Source organism: Palaemon carinicauda, chromosome 42 (genome assembly GCF_036898095.1).
Source record: "Palaemon carinicauda isolate YSFRI2023 chromosome 42, ASM3689809v2, whole genome shotgun sequence".
Classification (NCBI taxonomy): domain Eukaryota; kingdom Metazoa; phylum Arthropoda; class Malacostraca; order Decapoda; family Palaemonidae; genus Palaemon; species Palaemon carinicauda.
The window spans coordinates 38,173,534-38,194,470 of NC_090766.1; the positions used below are offsets into that span (position 1 = coordinate 38,173,534).

Sequence of the window (20,937 nt, forward strand, 5' to 3'; positions counted from 1 at the left end):
GTAAGTTTTAAAATCGTTGTTTCATACTTCCCAACCTCTTATATTCTGCGAGTGCCTTCCTCTCAGCCCAACTAATTGAGTCTTACATAGCTTCAGTTTACCTTGCTTCACTATAACAGTGATTTAGTTAGGGAGGAAACTGTTTAAGCAGCAGGGATACTAACCCAAGAGAAAGACGTAGCTTATTCTTTCCATAATAATATCTTATAATAGTTACACTACAAATGATAATATAAAACTTTACTAAAGGTTGATATTTTATAAATAATCAACTGTAAAGCTAAAGGCATGTCTTCATCTGGAATTTCAAGGAAACTGCTTGTTACAACCATTTATTCCCCCCAAGAGGATATAGCTACTTATCCTTTGCAGATAACATTTGGGACGCCTCTTTGCCTTCTTTTGACCTTATTAATCCCACTGTATTTAAGGGACGGCCGCTTGAATAATTTTTTCTTCACCTATTTCTGTTTCTTACATCTTCCCTTTGTCCCACCTCACCTATATCCCTCCTCTCTACGTCTGTCCATCTGATCTGCTGATGTCCCACATCCCTCCACCCCATAGCTGGCATGTTCTTAGCTCCACCTCCTCTCTTATTATGTGGCCAAGCCTTCTCCTTTACATTACATATATTACACATTCTTCTTATCTCTTAACTCTCCCTCCATTTCAGTAATGATATTCCGGCAATCCATTTCACTATCCTCAACTTGCTTCTTTCCAACAGTTCCTCCTCTTTCTTTTAAGAGCCCAAGTCTCTGTCCCATATAATAGTATGGACCTGGTAACTTTTTTATAAATCTTGATTTTGAGCCTCAAAGTTTTTTTTTTTTTTTTAAATAGCTACAGTTCTTTCTAACCATATTTGCTAAGCTTCTTTCACTCTGTCACACTACTTTCTCAATTCTGTACAATACCTCCTTCTTCTAAGTAGTTAAACTCATTGGCGAGTTGCAGTGAATATTATTGTGAGTGTAATTGTTCCTGGAATCTTCCTTGACACTTACTTTCAGGTATGATGCTGATCAGAATCATATGCCAAACTTGAGAAATGGACACAAGGCACATTGGGGTGTTATATGTGGCTGCCTTGTCCAGTCTCAGTCATTAAATATGCACATGGGTGGAGCGTCAAAGTTAGATTCTAGAGTTGATAACCTGTTCCACATGCGTCCAAGAAGCAGACGTGGATTTGCTCCAAGTAGAGATGGGAGCGTTACACCAAGTACTCCTTTAGTTCCAGGCTCCCCACGTTTAGGCCATAGAATTCTTAGAACACCAGAAGTTTCAGCTTCACCTTCAGATGGAATAAAAACGCCAGACATAATGCAGAAGGAAAGTAGCATTGGAAGGACTTTTGAAACTGACAGTGTCTGTAGTAGTAGAGTCAACACACCTATGATACCGGAAATCTTTAATGATGATATTAGAATGGTGGTTTTGTGGCGGCAAGGCAAAAGTCGCAACCTGATTGCAGCACCCATTGAAAAGTTGTGTGAAAGTAATGATCAGTTATTTGATTATCCATCTCCATCCAATGAAATGGAGAGTGAATTCATTATAGGTTCTGTTCAAGATGGACTCGCTGGTCAAGTTGTGGTGTTGCATAAAACTAAAACTGCTCTCTCAGACTTAGTTGGTATACTTCAGGACAAACAAGAAGGTCACTAGTAAGTATGTACAGTAATTATTTCCAGCTTTACAAAAGGTCATTATTTTGCCTTGTTCTGAATAGTTGCTTTGATGTGAACTGCACCGTAAGTGCCTACGTTGTAATTGGTGATGCTCTTATTACCATGAAATCACAAATTTTAAAAGTAATTTGTATTTTTCTTAGCCATACAAACCTGAAATCTTTAATAGGAGTGTGACTTCAGGAAGCTGGAATGGCCATTATGCTTTTTAACGAGGTATACATAGTTGCAAGTGTGGTGGTGGGTAGGCCCCCCCACCCTATAGGTGGAGCAACCCTCACTTTGACCTTTGACTTAGGACTTGCATGGTGGTTGATGTGGACAGTGTAATTTAAAGGTCTCAGGTTTGTAAGATTAGGAAAAATACAAATAACTTTTAAAATTTGTGATTTGTTCCTACATGTGATAGAAACCCTTGGCTGAAGCTTTAATAGGAGATTTATCTTTAGGAAAGTGGAAGTCCCTAAAACCAAACTGGCTGGTTAACTAGCCCAGGAAATGTAATTATAATTTGGTCCTGTATAGGAGCAAAAGTCATGACTTGAGCATGAAGATGTCATAGGTGTTAAGCTAGGTCTCCTCCAGAGATGGTCTTAGTAGTATGACTGGTGGGGTAATGTCTTCCATTGACGGGGAAGAACATGTGATCAAACCTAAGACTCTTTAGAAAAGCTAGAGGCCTGATTTCGAGAGGTTGAAGGGCAAGGGGTCCTGTCATTTGACCATTCATGTGGAATCTTCCAGGTGGGTATCATCCTCACACTAGAAGACTAAACGCTTAGTGATTAGTCACTTATAGGACGGGAATGTAATGGTCGATAATGAGGAGTCTGAGAATAGAAAGACCTTGAATATATGAATTTAGTGAGGACTCTTTGACTTCAGAGTCTTGGAACATTGGAACCTGCTGCCTGCCAATTGAACAAGTGAAGGTGAACGCAAACGTGACAGTGCTTGTACGCGTGGAAGTAATCATGCATGTAGAGATGTTCCTGCATGTGGAGGTATTTGTGTGAGGAGAGGTGATTGTGTTCTTGGAGATGTTCATGTGCGAAGAGGTGATTGTGCGCAAGTAGATGGTTTTGTGTGCGTGAAGGTGATTGTGTGTGGAGGTGATTGTGCAATTGTCATGCCTATAGAGATGATCGTGTGTGTGTGTGGAGGTGATTGTGTACATAGCGATGATTGTGTGTGGTGACAATCATGTGTATGGCAATGGTCATGTGCATGGCAATGATCATGTGCATGGAGGTGTTCGAGTGAGCGGAGATGTTTGAGTGAGTGGAGCGTGTTTGATTGACGATTGCTTATGTGGTGACCATGTGTGTGGTGATTGTACTTATGAAGTTCAAGCGATGATGGAGCTTGTGTGCATAGGTGATCGTCTTCTGGAGAAAGTGAAATATGAAAATATTGATCTACTTTCTTCAAAAATGCATGTAAGTAAGGTTCTCGTTGCCTGAGGGAGCAGGAAGATTAATCAGAGGACTCAACACCTCTGGCAGATCTCTTAGGGGCAGCCTTTGTAGTTTATGAGTGTGGCAATGTTCATGCATGTGGAGGTGTCACCACAGCATCTTTAGAACATCTATGGACATGAGATAGATGAGAGCAATACTATTTCCTACCCAATAGCTCCCATGCCTCGTGGCGTTTGAGACTTAGTGCCGGTAGCTTGTACCACAATGCGGTCCTGATGGTCGGGTTTTCGTACAATGTTATTTCTCAAACGAAACTATGCAGAGGAACCAGATTAAGACACTGAAGAATCAGACAGATTAGGTGTCCTGTGCTTAAATGACCTCTTCTTTCTCACTGTGGTAGCAGGCTTCTCCAAAGGGTTGGCAGCCAAAGAAGGCACAGAAACAGAAAAAGGGATATGAGAACGGGAGCTTGTGTGTTTCTGTTCCCTCTTCACTGAAGTCGAGGATTTTTTGGCTGGGGGCAATCTGTCTGCAGCAGATGCAGAAGGTTCCTCCGCAGCAGGCAAGAACAGATTAGGGGGCAACACACTATAACTCCTCTGAGGGTCATACAGCTGAAGAGGAGGGAGTAGGCAGGGAAGTCTTCTGGGTCCTAGTGACAGCTAGTACCTCAAGAAGTTTCTCCACTGAAAGGGTACCACCAGTACCCAAGGACGGCCACAGCATACCAAGATTGAGGTCCTTTTTGAGGGCACTCCAACAGCAGGCACGTAATTTGAGAGAGGTGAGGGGGTTTATTACCTCCACTAGTGGAAGAGAATACTCCTGTCTCACTTAAAGGAGTCCCCTTCCTCCGGAGGACCTAGCCCGGAAGAAGTCAAAGGAAACACAGAGTTTCACAACCCGAAGCTGGGAAGGAGCTGAAGACTTTCTTACGCATTAGCTTTGAAATTGCCAAGTTCGATGTTGATGAATCCCTCTTCCACTTCATCCTCTTCTTCAAGTAGATCTACTCCATCTACTGCTCAAGAGGAGACTTGTCACAGTGAGAAAACTGCAAGGAGTCATCACCCTTACTGAAGATACACAGTTGGTGGAGATCAACATCGATCTTGCTCACAACCAAAACAGAACGCGGGAAGGTACGTTAGTAAACTATGGCGGCTAAAGTTAAAGTGAGGGTTGCTCCATGTGTTGGGTGGGCTGGGTCTTCCTGCCACTTGATAGGCAACTATGTTTATCTCATTAAAAAGCTAATGGCCTTCCCAGCTTTGCTGAAGTTATACTCCTATTGAAGGTTAAGGGTTTGTAACACATATGCATACACTTCAATGGTTACTGGATTAACATGCATAATATGAAAAGTTGTTTTGAAAGGGAAGTTTTGTGTTTTTAAGTACTATACAGTGTTTGAATTAGAAAGTTATCTTCACTAATTAGTACTGTATTTTGAAGTGGGTCATTTCTATACTCTTAATTTTCTTAAAGCTCTCTTTTGACTATGGTTGCCTGATGAAAATAATGTCCTACACATTGAGTTTAGTATTGTTATGTTAATAAATTTAATATTTGTCAGCTTTAATTCTAAGGCAACAAATTCATGTGTACAGGAAGGTAAGTAGAGTACAGTATTCTCTGAAAATGGTAACTTATTTTTACAAGAATCTTTTTGTTATACATAATTTTCATGAATAATTTCTATACATTATTACATGCATATATTGGACAATTGAGGAAAATTTGTACAGTATATACAAAAATGTATAACAATACAAACTTTAAAGAATGATGGTAATATTGTAAGCCAAGTCAAAAGTATACATTTCTACGAAGGGAAAATGGTATACTGCAGTGTATATCAGAATTTAAAGTATGAAATCATACTCAAAATTATATGGCAAAACAGATTCTATGATTATCAAAAGTACAGAGCAGCAACTTTCATTACGGTACATAGTACTGTGCTTATAGTACAAACAAAATTAACCGAGCATTATGATAAACTTGTTAATGGTTTAAAAGAACATATGAATAATTTTCCATATTCATTGTTTTTGCTGTTATACTGTCACTGCTTTCCCCTTATTTTTATCCCATTGTATGTTTACAATTTACTCAATCATGTGTGCTTTCCTGTAACTCAATTTACATAGAATATAATTAATATTTCTTTGTCCTTGTCAGTACCAAGATTGTACAGTACTGTACTGTAAAAAATATTACCTACTTACATTTTGATTTCATTACCTTTCAAGATATATTACAGTACAGTATTTTTTTATTCTTATAAATACTGTATTAATGGTACAGTATTTGTAGTTGTGGTGGCTTATGTAGTAACGTCCCTGACTGGTGATCACCAGACTGGGGTTCAATTCCCTCTCAAACTTATTAGTTCCTTTAGTAGCTGCAACCTCATCATCCTTGTGTTTGGGAGAGCTTATAGATCTAGCTGCTGAGTCATCAGCAGCCATTGCCTGGTCCTAACTTAGATGGAGAGGGGGCTTGGGTGCTGATCATATGTATATATGATCAGTCTCTAGGGCGTTGTCCTGCTTGCTAGGGCAATGTCACTGTCCCTTGCCTCTGCCATTCATGAGCAGTCTTTAAACCTTTAAATGCTGTATTCATATAAAGCAGCTTTGTGATATTCATTTTATGTTCATCCATAGAGAAGTATTTACTTTATAATTTGATTGCAATCACCTCCATTATTTTTTTAAATAGAAAGCCAGAATCTTGACAATCTATCCTTTCTTTTGCTGTTTCATTTCGATGGCATTTCATACTTTGATGTTATCTATTTTTAGGCTCAGGCCATGTCGTGCTGATGGAAGGGTTCCTATAGGTAGCCTTCTAAGGGATATTTGCACAAAAATAAATTTTTCACTTAGATCAAAATCCGTTATTTAGATAAATAACAATTTTTCTTTATCAATTTTATATTGTTCATTGTGTAACACAAAATTCCCTAGATATTAAAAGCAAAATTCCTGAGACCTAATTCTTATTCTAACTTCCTGAGCTTTTGTTGATAGTTGACAATATGCATGGTTTTTCTTTAATTTTAAAATATTGTTTAGGTCAACAGTTTGATCTGTTTTTTTATCACTACTTATTGATGATTTTTTATCTAAAATTGTCAACACTATGATGTTGGGTAAACTTTAGATTTTAATTCTGTATTGTATAAGAGCACAAAACTGTCTCTACAACATATGCATGTTCCTAATTATGGTATTATATTTAGATTTTAAAACACAGTAAACCTTCAAAAATACATTTACTGGTATATGTGAACTAGAGTATGCATTTCTAATTTATTTAAATTTTATCATACATGGCAATGTAGTTTTTTTTTAAACACATGAAAATTCCTAAAATGGATAGATTTAAAATGATTACAGTGCTTGTAATTGCTTAAGAGCCTTTCAAAGCTAGAGACTGAGGAATGTTTCTTCAAAATATAGATTTTTTACCAACTGATGTTTTATTTCCCTGGCTGCTTAGAAAATATACTGTACTTTACTTCATCAACTAAGTGAGAACACCTTTCTACTCCTTGATTTCATTATGTATTGAACAGCATGTTAAACAAGCTGGATATTCCACCAATCTTTCGGTGTTCAAAGGAAGGGCACTTACACTCAGGATCAACTTGGTAGATAAAACAACCAACAAAACCTGCTTTAGATGAAAAAGTACTAAAGTCACCGGTCTAATGGTTCCTTCTCAAAAGTTCAAACTGGTGGGCTGTTTTTTACATGATGTGATCAACAGTGCATGGTTTCCTTTAAGGAAGCTTGGTATTGGATTGTTATTTTTGGAAGCTACAGGCACAACCATAGGAATTATGTTGGTCAATAATACTGGAGTTACTAATGTTCTTGGTTCATGGTACTAATTATGAATTATCTTCCACTGAATAGTGGGTCTTATATTCTCTAATGACTACTATAATAGGATTAATCTACATTCGGAAAAAGTGTCCCATACTGTGCGGATGCAAGTTTTGAGAATTATACCCTCCCCCCTTTTTTTAAAATACATCTTTTAGGTTAATTAATCAATATTAAGCCAAACATTCTTATGAGCCTCGGGTATTTCTATTGTTAACCATCACTAGCCTGAAGCTGGCCTTGATAGGCTATAGCATGATCGCGCTGCATTTAAGAGAGGTAAATTTTGAAGCAAATCTCTCCAGCAGAGCCGTATCATCTCTAAGATTGTGTAGTTTTTTTTTTTTTATTATTCATTACATTGACTCCTCGTTTGTATAACACGAGTTTTGTTTTGTAAACTGTTCTCCTAATTATTGAAAATATTTTAAAATGAGCGATAGTGATAGATATAACTAGCTTGGCCATTCCAGCGGACTTATAACTAAACTAAGACATGGAATTTGGTAGGTAATGAATGTGTCTTGCGGGAACAGAAACCTAACCTTACTGAGGAATTGTGTAACCAGGCAATGGATTTTTTTTCAGTTAGTGTTAAATGATAAAACTATTAGTTATTTACTTCATTTGTAATACTATTATAATAAACTGTAAGAAAGGAGAGCGTGAAATTCGTGGTGGGAGGGGCCTGGGGGCGATTTTAGGGGTCAAAAGAGGCTTGAAGCCTATGGGACCTGCCATGGGTTAATAAAGCACTGCTCTCTAGTATCGCCTGATAAATATTGAACACACAATAAAATCACCTTATCAATAGAATTATGCTAAATTTACAAAATCGATAATTAAAATTAGCAATATTACAAAACTCGCCTGATGTCTATCATGGGCTTTGGCCGAGTACAGTACTACCCTCGGAAAAGATAGGTACAATAAACTGAATAAATACATGGCCATATAAATAACTGCATTGGGTAGAAAATACACCAAATGTATTAATGGTATATAAAGTTATCAGATGAAATCAACTTTTGATCAATTTTACCGGAAATAAGAAAGTGTTGGTTGTTTGTTTACATAATAGTGGTTTGTTTACATGCAAAGCTACCCAGGGTAAGTTTACACTATGTAACGATGCGTACGTTTTCTGAAGTAATTATTATCTTGGTAACCATGAGCAGTAGAAAGACAGTTGGCTTGTAGCTTCCAAAACTAGCAGTGTAGCACCATAGCTTCCTTGAATTAAGTTATGTCTGTTGGTCAGATCATCCAAAGTTCAGCACACCAGTTTGAACTTTTGCGAAAGACAATGTGACATGTCACTCAAATGGTAAATTTTCTATGTCTTATAGCAAATACAGAAAAAAAGTGTCCCAAAATTTTAGTGCAAAATATTTTCGCTAAAAACAAAATCATGGTGTGGCTGAAGACCCTAACCTTGCCTCGTAAAGCAAGCTTTACAGCATAGAGTGCATTTGCAAAGCAGAAAAAAACACGTACGATTATAAATAGTTAAGAATAAACTAAAAATTTTACTTGCACGTGAATATATTGTATTAACGATAGAAAGTGCATAAGCATGATATGAATAACAAAATAATAGTAAATTGCAGTAGAGGTAATTTCTTCGAAGCCAACTTGCAAAGGAAAGTGTAAATAAGAGGTAAGCAACACGTTTAAATACAATTTCCAGTATAGTAATATTTCATCCATATAATATGCATGTAGCCACTATTTTACGTCGGTATCATATCACGTGAGTTTGCATAGTTTAGTTTCCGAATTTTAAAAGTTTTATAATGGATTCAATCAAACCAAGATGATATTTCGAGAATTATAGCTAGTCAACGTAACTTTCACTTAGATGAGAGATGGCTCAGTCTTACGTTAGCGTGTTCTAAAGGGAAAATATGAAAGGATAACTCAGCTTAGTAGCCATCTCAAATTCAATATCCAATCAATAGCAATGAATCTAAATATCTTGCTTGCCATTAAAAATTCCCTTATTGTGAGAGGCAGTCCCGATAGTAGGCTTATATCAGGGTTACCTACTAAGTCCTCTCTATTAAGACAGAAGGTATCCAACTGTCAATGAATAGGATTTCCTTGACAATTCGAAAATCATGAATTTTCTCCGAAGACAGACTTTTCAGTTATTTTTATTTTGGTAACTTTATGGAAAATAATTGAATATTATATGTAGTTTAGTATTATTATCATGATTATTTGAGATAAGTACATATTTACATATATTAATTCCAAAAGATACTATTATTTCACAATACAAGATTCTATAGAATGATATACTATAGTAGGAAAATAGTTAATAAAGAAATAGCGATAATAAATAGTTTAAGATCAACAAACAAATAAATATTCCCAAATATAAATAAAATTTGAATCAATAATGCCCAATGACTGAAATTTTATTATAGTTTTTTAATCTCGCAAGCACTGGAATCAATAGCACAGATAGAAAAACTGCTGCATTATCTAACATTAAAGGAATGTGTAGACCTACTCTACTTCCATCAATATGACTACGGCATTCTGTGAAATGTTTGTTTGTTACTCGTATACTTTTTCAATAAAACAGTAATAGTTGTTATGCTATTGCACAAGGCAGCTCAAAAGAAGGCTTGCTTTCTTAAGGTCAGTGAATGCAGGATATTTCTAAAATAAATACAACTGAAGAATCCTCTCTCTCTCTCTCTCTCTCTCTCTCTCTCTCTCTCTCTCTCCTCTCTCCTCTCTCTCTCTCTCTCTCTCTCTCTCTCTCTCTCTCTCTCTCTCTCTCTCTCTCTCTCTCTCTCTCTCTCTCTCTCAGGGCGCCAAGCTTTGTGAAATGTAAACAACAACCCTCATAGTTTAATGCTTATAGGACAGTGGCTCTCTTAATTGCTATAATAAGTCTGATTAATGATCAAAATCAAATGCACCTAAAGTAAATATAAGTGTAAGAAATATAAATTTCATGAGTGTTCCTATTAACTTAGCTGCAAATAAAATTAGGCTTCCAGGTTCTTAGTTACATATAGCAGGATAGAAACAATTAATAGTTTTCCATATGCCTTTTGCCAAGGTGCTTCTGTTTTCACAGACATTAATATGAAAAGTAAATTGCATTTTATTACTATAACAAGGTTTTAAAATATACTACATCTGAAATTGCTTGTGTTCTCTTTTGGTCTGAATAAATGAGCAAAAAAGGAAAAATAAAACCATGAAAGTAATTTTGGTGGTAAATGGGATATGATTCAATTTTTCATATATATGTAAAAGGAAGATACGTTTAAAGCTGTACATTTTTTTCGATTAAGTTAACCAGGCATCAGCACAATGTTTTATTGTAAAAGTATTTAAGAAACCTACGTTCTCTACTTTTGTAGCTAGTTTTGTGGTCACAGTGTTACAAGTGCCTGTCTATATTATTTGAAGTAATGTTCACATTGGTATTTTTTCGCTATGTTTTTCGAGTTTAGATGACCATAAATTTACATTTTTAAACTAATTTGACTTAAAAAATTGCTATATTTGATATTTTAAGACTTATTTTATAGCTGGAAGCTTCTGACACCTCAAGAAGAGTAACATGCAGACTAATTCACAACAGGCAATTCATTCGAAAATTAAGCCAGGAATTAAAAACCATGTACTCTATTCTAACACCATGCATAGGATCGTAATATAATAGAAATATAATTGATTTTGAATAAAATAGTATAGCTTTTGTATTTTCTATCAGTTATATATACACACACAATAAAAAAAAACATATAAAATTTATCAAAGTTTACCCTTAGGCGTTTTCTTTAGTACCTTTAATTTATTAAAGTCTGTCCTTTAACGTTTTTCTTTATTACAAGTCGTTTAATTTTATCAAAAATATCTTCGATGGATCATTCATTTATAGGTTAAAAAATGTGACTTCTTCCTTAACATATGATTTATAATAATAATCAGCAAATATGTTTTTTATTCTATATAACTAGTGTAAAATAAAAGGGGCTTGTATTTGCATTTATGAATCATTTGAAGGACAACTCATTGTTTTTTTTTTTTATTTTGATATATTGGCTCTTTCTCCTGACATTCGTTGGCGAAATATATTACCAAATGTTGAAAAAATAAGATTAATTAGATCACCTTAGATTGTAATTTTCTACAATTAAATATCATTATAGATAGGCCGTTAGAAAGAAACTAGATTATCTTGTTAATAATAAAAAATCTGTAGCCCTATTTGTTTTCATTTAATGAGATGACCACTGCTTTTCGTGTTTAGAATAATATTTTCATTGGAATTTGGAAGAAAAAAAAACACAGTAATGAAAAGCAGTAAACGTTATTTGGTAAAAGTGAATAAGTAAATGAAACATTTAGAAAGGAAAGACAAATAAGAAGAAAGAGGAGCCGTTACAGAGGCTAAGAGCCATTAGCCGAGCATCAACTCTACAGTACAAATTGCTTTTAGTATTTTTAATGCAAAGTTGCAAGTAAGTGCCTCATAATCTTTTAGGTAAGAGTAATTAGCATTGTTACTCATTGAACATTGTAGCCATCGGTTCCCAAGGCTGGTTTAATCTAAATCAACCACCAACTTCAAAATTGACAGGTTAATGAACATTCCTAATCTTACTTTTCCAAAAGCATCTTTGATCATACGTAGCCTGTATTACTTTAGTTCCGGTCAGAACAAAATTTTGTAATAAAGATAATGTTTTTACTCTATGAAATCTCCCGTTTTATTCGAAAATGACATTTATTTTTTGCGGGTAATAAAAATTTAGTGACCAGATCTATACGTTTACCTTATAGCGTAACCCAATTCATTATACAATATCCTGAGTAGAACATACCGTTAATCGTAGGAATAATTTTTTCAACTCATAATTTTCCATGTAGAGAGGCTTATCATTTTGCTCAATTACATGAGACTTTAAGTAAAATACTCTTGTATTATGGTTGCTTGCATTGATTGAAAAGAGTGGCAACTAAACTATAATTGTTATTATTATTATTATTACTTGCTAAGCTACAACCCTAGTTGGAAAAGCAGGATGCTATAACCCAAGGGACTCCAACAAGGAAAGTAGCTCAGTGAGGAAAGGAAACGAGGAAAAATAAAATATTTTAAGAAGAGCAACAATATTAATATAAACATCACTTTATAAACTATAAAAACTTTAACAAAACAATAGGAAGAGAAATAAGGGTAAATTTTTAGTTTCAGCCAAATTTGGGAAAATGCAATAAAAATATATTTGTTGCATCAGAAATAGTGTGGTTTCAATGAATTTAACGTTTATTTTGACTGCAAACCAACCGATTTAGAGATTTACTATGTATACCCTAGTTCATCCCACCAATTATGGGGGACACCCTTTGGGAACCGGGGTTTTGGGTGGGGGAAGGGGGGGGGGAGGGTGTTGGGGCATTGAATGATATTTGCAATAAATGAATAATTAATGTTCCAGCACCCCTCCCCCATACCCCTAACTAGGCCTACCGGGGGAGGGGGGTAGGGCCCCCCAGCGACCCCCCCTTAAAGCCACAGTAATTTTCAGGGCACCACAGAACCTAACAAACCCACCTAACCTAACCTAGGGGCCCTGTACCCCTACCGGGGGGGGCTTCGCCCCCCTTGCGACCCCCCCTTATGGCCACAGTAATTTTCAAGGCACCACAGAACCTAACAAACCCACCTAACCTAACCTAGGGGCCCTGTACCCCTACCGGGGGGGGCTTCGCCCCCCCTGCGACCCCCCCTTAAGACCACAGTAATTTTCAGGGCACCACAGAACCTAACAAACCCACCTAACCTAACCTAGGGGCCCTGTACCCCTACCGGGGGGGGGCTTCGCCCCCCCCTGCGACCCCCCCTTTAACCAGGGGTAAATTTGAATATATATATTTTGTTAAATCACTTCTTACCTTAAACGGAAGATGACGATGAAGATGTGGAAGGTTGTGGTTGACCCTCTTCTGAATCATCAAGTACTGGAATACGTTCAGCCTCTGATTGGGGAGGATACAATTTACTGGCTGCAATAAAAAAATGATGGAGCAGCTCCTCCTCAGGGTATTTATGTATAAAAATGAACCGGGACAAATACTGCCTGAAAATGTAAAGGCGAATCACATTTACCACACTGGACACTTAAAGGTAATACGGAATGCTCCCTTAGAAAACGATTCACTACTTCAGGAGTTCCATTATAATTCCCATGAAATCGGCCGATCACATCAAAATAGGAATAACGACATATTTCACACAACCGTACCGGAGGATCCATGACAGTTAAGTGACGTGTGCTGAAAATATAGAAACCGGAACTTTTGAAAACCGAAAACAAACGACAATCACGGGTTTCTCCCATAATGAAATAGGGAAAAAAACAAAATACTATCGTTTACAATGTTATATTGCACGAAAAACAGATCCTTGAAACAAGACTGAGAGACCAATGAATCGTCCAATAATAACCTTTGAAAAGAACCCAGTAGTATTTAGATTGGAGGAGCGACATTAGTGGGAGGAGCAAATGCGCATTCAAGAAAATATTGTCACATTACGCAATGGGGCGGAGCCAAGTAAGATGAAAACAGACATTCAAACGAACAAGAGCTAGGTCCCGTGGCAGCGTAAAGGTATACAGAACACTTAGAAATAAAATGCAGACCTACAATAACTGAAATAATTATCTCTGTAAGTAGACATCAGCGTCAATAATGTATTGAGAGAAAGTTTTTTGTTATCACGTGCTTTACTAGGAAAATATATTAATATAATACATTTCCCAATTTGGTTGAATCTAAAACTTTACCGAAATAAGATATAAGATAAAACAGTGTGCCTGAGTGTACCCTCAAGCAAGAGAACTCTAACCCAAGATGGTGGAAGACCATGGTACAGAGGCTATGGCACTACACAAGATTGGAGAACAATGGTTTGATTTTGGAGTGTCCTTCTCCTAGAAGAGCTGCTTACCATAGTTAAAGAGTCCCTTCTACCCTAACAAAGAGGAAAGAGGCCACTGAACAATTAAAGTGCATTAAGAAGAATTGTTTGGTAATCTCAGTGTTGTCAGGTGTATGAAGACAGAGGAGAATATTTAAGGAATAGGCCAGACTATTCGGTTTGTGAGTGTGTAGGCAAACGGAAAATGAACCGTAACCAGAGAGAAGGATCCAATATAGTACTGTCTGGCTAGTCAAAAGACCCCATAACTCTTTAGTGGTAATGCAACGGGTGGCTGGTGCCCTGGCCAACCTACTACCTATCCATCTGGTAATATTTCAATAGAAACCCACCCAGCCATTACTGCTTACCAGTACAAAGGAGCTTGATGTTCTTCTTTTTTACAAGCGAAGCAAGCTCACAACAGAGCGAAAACCATTAAGGACTCTATTGAAATATAATAGAAATTTAATGGACTTTGTTCCGCCGTGCGCTCGCTTTGCTGGCGAAAAAAGAAAAACATCAACCTCCTATGTGCTGGCAAGCAGTAGTGGCTGGGTGGGGCTCTTTCGAAATATCGCTATTTTCAGTTTATACATGCAGTATTTCTACAGTAACTTTGTTATTAACATATCTGATGCATAAGAAAAAGATATGCTTTCAAATGAGGTAGTTTGATTTAGGTTATAAAACGGATTTTGAGCGAAGCGAAAAATCTATTTTTGGGTGAGATAGCCATGGCGTCCTGATGGAAGGTTCCTTTTTGGTAGCTTCCTTGGGTAAATAACTACTAAGATATTCCCAGAGAATTTAACCACAGGTTATCACAGAATTCTAACTTCTGGAGCGAGTATCCTAAAGGTTTCCCTTTTAAGACATCGTATATCAACAGGGGACGCATGTATTAACGCGCCACATAGCTATCTACACCCCGAACAGAGTTAACCTTCGGTGTGTAAAGGCGTAGAATAGCTGGTAGCCGTTCCACAGCTAATCTCGTCCGTGGCTAATTTTGGTACTCGAGACGTAAACAAACGGGCGCCATTGCTAAATGACGTCACGTCCGTCTTCATCCTGAAGCCAGTTGCTTGCCGATCACCATGATACAGCAGAGCAGGGTGGGACCTAAAAACTGGACGAAGTAGCAGGGAGGGTCCATCAGGACGCCATGGCCATCTCACCCAAAAATAAATTTTTCGCTTCGCTCAAAATCCGTTTTTTGGGCTCAAGCCATGGCGTCCTGATAGAAGAATACCAGAGAATCAATGTATCGTGGTAGATTTTCCCCTATTGGGTAAGTGCCAAGGGCTTTGAACAATATAGCATAGTAATCTTAATAAAAGAACCGTAGGGAAGAATCTTCCTGCCCCCTTTGGCAGTGAAGTTCCCACGGGCCATGCCGAGATCAAAGTGGTTATCGAAGGGCTATTCACCTTGTTAGAAGAACCTGAAGAACTTGGAGACGAGACTGAATGGTTGGCATTCGTATCGGAACATTCTGGAAGGCAGACAAGTGGTGGTTGGACACTGTGTGCTGAGAAGGTTAGTTTCATCTCCAGGATATGAAGAGTAAGTATTCGTATTGGAATATTACATTGTAAGAGTGAATATATAATAAGGGTTAGGACCTTAAAATCTCCATGAACCATAGGGAAGGGGATAATAAAACTATGACAGGCATGTATTTCATAGTAAGTAGGTGCGGATTGAGACGCACAAGTAATAAAATAGGAATTTTATTTCACAATTGCAGAAATTAAATGAATAGCAGCAATAAGTAAAGTTAATTTACAGTAAATTATAATGTACATAGTAATAAAGACTTGCTCTTGAATCTGAAAGGGAATTTCAAATTTATTAGTAGGCACTCGTTCTCGAGGAACGTCAGTCTTTAATTAAAACACATCATGCTTTAGGCATGCGGCACTTGTGTGACGACTATGACATTTCACCTGGGATAAGAACAGTTATAAGAAAGCACTAAGTGTTTTCGACATCACTATGTATCGCTCGAGGGTCAACATAGGCACCCGAAGGGTTAGAGTCCTAAGTAACTCGCTGTTCTATGCAGAGTTAGGTGCAGGTTTCATAACACTACCTGCGGCTACCACAAAATGTTTGACTTCGTGCACTTGTTTCGCATAATGTTTGAAGAAAACACGCGAGGACTTCCAGCCTGTGAAGCTTTTAAGGCTTTCGAAGTCCATACTCTGAAAGAAATTCAGAGACGATGCAACTTTTCTAGGATCGTGACCGGCGGGTGTACTGTCGGGATCCGCTCTGCGAATGAAGTAGGTGATTTTCGCTCTTAGTTGTTTCAGTGACAGGTCGCTGCCCGATGTTTCTCCTTTGAAGAGTTGGCCTCCACCAAAGTTCGAAGTTCTGCGAAGATAGACCTTGAGGCTCTCTACTGGGCATAGAGAGGCATCTTCCTTCAGGGGGCATATTCTCCAGGGGCCCCATCTTTTGGTGGGTAATTCATTTTTGGCGAGAAACGTCGGATCCGGGTAGAGGGTAATGTCTCCTGAATTAGTAAACAGGATATGACCCTCTTCTCTTGACAATGCCACTATTTCGCTGACTCGGGCTCCTGAGGCAAGAGCAAAGAGAAATATAACTTTCTGAGTCAGATCCTTGAGAGGGCATGAATCATTATCCAAGTTGGAGGCGAAATGGAGCATCTTGTCCAATGACCAGGAGATCGGTTTCGGTGGTGGTGCTGGGCGTAGACGAGCGCATGCTTTCGGCAGTTTATTGAAGATGTCGCTGGACAGATCAATTTGGAAGGCATACAATAGTGGTCTAGTCAAGGCCGATTTGCAAGTCGAAATCGTATTGGCTGCTAATCCCTGTCCATGAAGGTGAATGAAGAAGGACATGCAGAAATCCATTGTGTTTTCCTTAGGATTTTTTGTCTTGACGAAAGAGACCCATTTTCTCCAAGATGATTCGTATTGCCGTCTTGTGGATTCGGTCTTGTATTCCTCGAGGAAGTCTAGACTTTTCTTCGAGATCCCAAACCTCTTCTTTGCGGCTAGGGAGAGAAAATCATGAGATGAAGGTCCTTGATTTTCGATGATGAAGCGAAGACAGTCGACTTCTGTACTTGTTGGGAGAGAACTGGGCCCGGGAGAGGGATCAGCTTGGGCTGCAGTTCCAGGACCAGGGGGTACCAGTTGCTCCGGGGCCACTTGGGAGCCACTAGGGCCGCTGTCCCTTTGAAGGTTCTCAGCTTGGAGAGGACTTTCAGCAGAAGGTTGGTGGGAGGGAACAGGTAGATCTTGGACCATCTGTTCCAGTCCAGTGACATGGCATCCACTGCTTCTGCCTTGGGGTCCTCGTATGGGGCCACATACCGAGGAAGTTGATTGTTGTCGCTCATTGCGAAGAGATCGATCTGAAGTTCTGGGACTTGGTGAGAGATGAAGGAGAATGATCTTGCGTCTAGAGACCATTCCGACTCTTATCGGGCTTGTCCGAGATAGAGCATCCGCTGTCGCGTTGCGGAATCCTTGTAGGTGAACTGCAGACAGGTGCCATTTCTTCTTCTCTGCCAGACGGAAGATTGGAAGAAGCACCTGATTTATCTGGGGCGATCTTGAGCCTTGGCGATTGAGACATCGAACTACCACCGAGTTGTCTAGGGTTAGACGAATATGGATCAAGGGAGGCGGGGAGAGTTTCTTCAGAGTTAGAAGGACCGCCATGGCCTCCAAGATGTTGATGTGAAACGTCTTGAACAGGGGAGACCATGTGCCTTGAGCCTGTTTTTGGTGGGAGTGACCTCCCCAACCCTCCAGCGAAGCGTCCGTGTGGATGTTGAGTGATGGAGGTGGGTGTTGAAGAGGAATGGACCTTTTCAGGGCCTTAGCTTCCGACCACGGCTTGAGGAGAAGTCGAAGTCTGTTTGGGAGCCGTCTCTTGAGGTCTCTTCGAGCGATGGATGCAGAACGTCTCCAGACTCCCGCGGCATCCTTTAGCTGTGCACAAAGCACTGGGTTTGTTACTGAGGCGAACTGTAGAGAGCCTAGAACTCGTTCCTGCTGGCGTCTTGAGATCCGCTTGGATTTCAGTAGTCGCTTGACAGACCCTGCTATTTCCTTCCTTTTCTTCTGGGGAATGGAAAGGCGGTGTGACAGAAGGTTCCATTGGATTCCTAACCATTGGAACTTCTGAGCTGGAGAGAGGCGAGATTTCTTCACGTTTATCTTGAATCCCAGGTGTTCTAGGTACTGGGTGACTTTGCTGCAGGATTTTAAACAATCCTCGGGCGATGGAGCCCAGACTAGCCAATCGTCGAGGTAGGCCATCACCTGGACGTCTCGGAGGCGGAGCTGTTGTACTATGGCGTCCGCCAGCTTTGTGAAGATCCGAGGGGCCACATTGAGGCCGAAGGGCATGGCCCTGAAGGCGTAGCTTTTCCTTTGGAGTCGAAATCCTAGGTAGGAGGAAGCGTGATGGTTCATTGGAAAGTGCCAGTAGGCATCCGCCAGGTCTATGGAGACCGTGTAAGAACCTCGAGGCAGAAGGGTCCTTATTTGTTGAAGAGTCAGCATCTTGAACTTGTCGTTTGCTATGAACTTGTTGAGGGGGGATAAGTCCAGAATGACTCTGAGTTTGTCGGAGTCTTTCTTGGGGACACAAAACAGTCTCCCCTGGAACCTGGTGGACTTTACCTTCCTTATCACCTTCTTGTTCAAGAGATCTAGGACATATTCTTCCAGAAGGGGGGTTGATTGTTGGAAGAATTGCTGGAAGGTTGGGGGTGGTTGAGTCCAACTCCAGCCTAGACCCTTCTTGACGATGCTGTGTGCCCAGGGATCGAAGGTCCAACGATCCTGGAATTGGCGGAGTCTTCCTCCCACCGGAAGCACTTCATTGCTTCTGATGTCCCGAGGGCTTACTACCTCGGCCGCTAGCTCCCTTTCCTCCTCTGCCTCTGGAGGGACGGCGAAACGCGTCTCTGCCTGCACCTCTGCTTGAGCCTCTACCTTTGGGACGAAAGGTAGTCGTATGTTGCTCGAAAGCAGGGGTGAAAACCGGTGACTGTGACAAGACCGGTTGGGTGACCAGCTGAAAGGTCTGCTGTGGCTGAGCTGCCACTTGGGGAGTAGCGGGTCCCGGAAACTGTCGTCTTTGTTGACGTTGCTGGGGTTTCTGTTTGGAGGATTTCCTCTTAGGTTGAGGTCCGTCGTCCTGAGAGGATTTCCTCTTCTTTGACATGCCCCACTTATGGAGAAGGTTCCTGTTCTCCGTGGCGGCTTTGTCGGTGATCTCCTTCACGAGGTCAGAAGGAAAGAGGTGTTTACCCCAGATGTTGGAGGAAATCAGCCTCCGGGGTTCGTGTTTCACAGTGGCACCATAGAACACGAATTCTCGACAGGCTCTCCGAGCCTTCATGAAGTGGTACATATCCTCACCAGGGTTGCCATGTGGGATTTGGCGAGTACCATGTAGTGGTCTGGTACTCTGGTGTCACAAGCCATGATATCGAGTTGGACCTGGTGGGACATGGATGCTGCGAGCCTCTCCTTCGTATCTTGTTCCCGACGAAGGAGGTGATCGTTGAGTTTCGGGAGGTCTTCGTTAAACTGACGTCCGGCGACGTCAGGATCTAGCTTTCCCACCACGAAAGTATGCTGGATGTCCTTCCAGTGTCGAGCGTCGGGGGGAGTCACTATGGAGAAGGGTCTGCACTCCTCCAGTGCAGGGCAGGCTTTTCCCTCTTCCACAGCCTTGAGGCACGCAGCAAAGGCCTTTTCCATGAAGGGAAGGACTGCATCGTCGGGTGCGACGTAGGTAGGGTGCTTCTTGCTCAGGGCCGGAAGCTTAGAGCAGGTAAAACCCCTACTTTTAAATGTATTGGCTAGCATAGCCTGGGCCTTCGCGAGATCGAACACTATCTCCTCCTTGGGTTCGGTCTCTTCTTTAGAGGTAGGTTCAGAACGAAGCCGGACGTAACAGTCCGGGTAGGCCTCGAAGTTTGGGAAGAACTCCACGTCTTCCAGGGGGACCGTGCCAATCTTGTCGCTGACGAAGATCCTGCCGGTCGCGATAACCATATGCTCAGCATACCTCCAGGGGTTGGCGTGTGAGCATGCAGGGAGATCCTTAACCGAGATCTTCTTCGGTTCTTTGGATCCTATCATGGACCTGATGAACTCCTGATTTTCTTTCAGCCTGTCGTCCATCATGGCTTTGATCATCCGGAACATCTCTTGGGCGGATGGAATGGGTTCCGGGGTAGCGGAGGTAGACGGGAGAGACACTTCCGTCGGTGTAGGAGTAGGGGCGGTGATGGAAGGAGGAGCGACCTCTTGCTCCGACTCGGCGTATTCCACCTGGTCCTCATCATCTTCCGCACCTTGAGCCATAAGGGTCTTCTCCGTGCCCTCCGAAATATCCGACATGTGTTCGTCGTTCTCGGAATCCAGGTGGCACTCGTGCATGGACTGGGCCATGACTACGTCTGGTTCCACCGTAATTTGGACAGTGGGGATCAAATCTTTGGGCACCACAGAATCAGGGGAGGCCTTTGGGAACAGAAGGGACCTCATTTCTTCAGTGGCCAGGTACGGTCCGGTGGCATTCTTCTGGAAGCCACGCACCCACTTGCATAGCTTATCCCGAGAAGTGTCCTTGACCTCCGCTGAGGGAGGGTTATGGAAGGCATCGACTAGGCGAGCCTGGCAGACCGTACAGTTCATCGTGTCCCAGAATTTCAAATCCCCTTTCTTGTTAGCACAAGGGGCGTGAGTCCTACAAGCCGTATGCCCGTAGAAGTGCGGGCGTTTCACAGCGCAGAAGTCGAAGTCACACTTCATCTGCTCCTCCTGTGGAAGAAAGAGAAAATGAGTATGGGGGGAGTCATAAGAATGGCTCTTAAACTAAGTTAATATTAATCATTAATTTTAACTTGATAAAGGGTGTGATGCACAGAGGATTGAGATAGGAAAGGA

The 20,937-nt window shown here is 40.5% G+C and overlaps 1 protein-coding gene across 2 annotated transcripts in view; it reads left to right on the forward strand.

Moving 5' to 3' along the window:
- LOC137633346 (mucin-2-like) overlaps window positions 1–5,600 on the forward strand; it is a 113,981-nt gene extending 108,381 nt beyond the window's left edge. For both annotated transcript variants that reach the window (XM_068365598.1, XM_068365597.1), the window contains exon 4: window positions 1,017–5,600. In XM_068365598.1, the coding sequence (XP_068221699.1) occupies window positions 1,017–1,674 (658 nt within the window). In that variant the 3' untranslated portion in view covers window positions 1,675–5,600. The remainder of the gene's footprint in view (window positions 1–1,016) is intronic.
- Window positions 5,601–20,937: the final 15,337 nt, after the last annotated feature.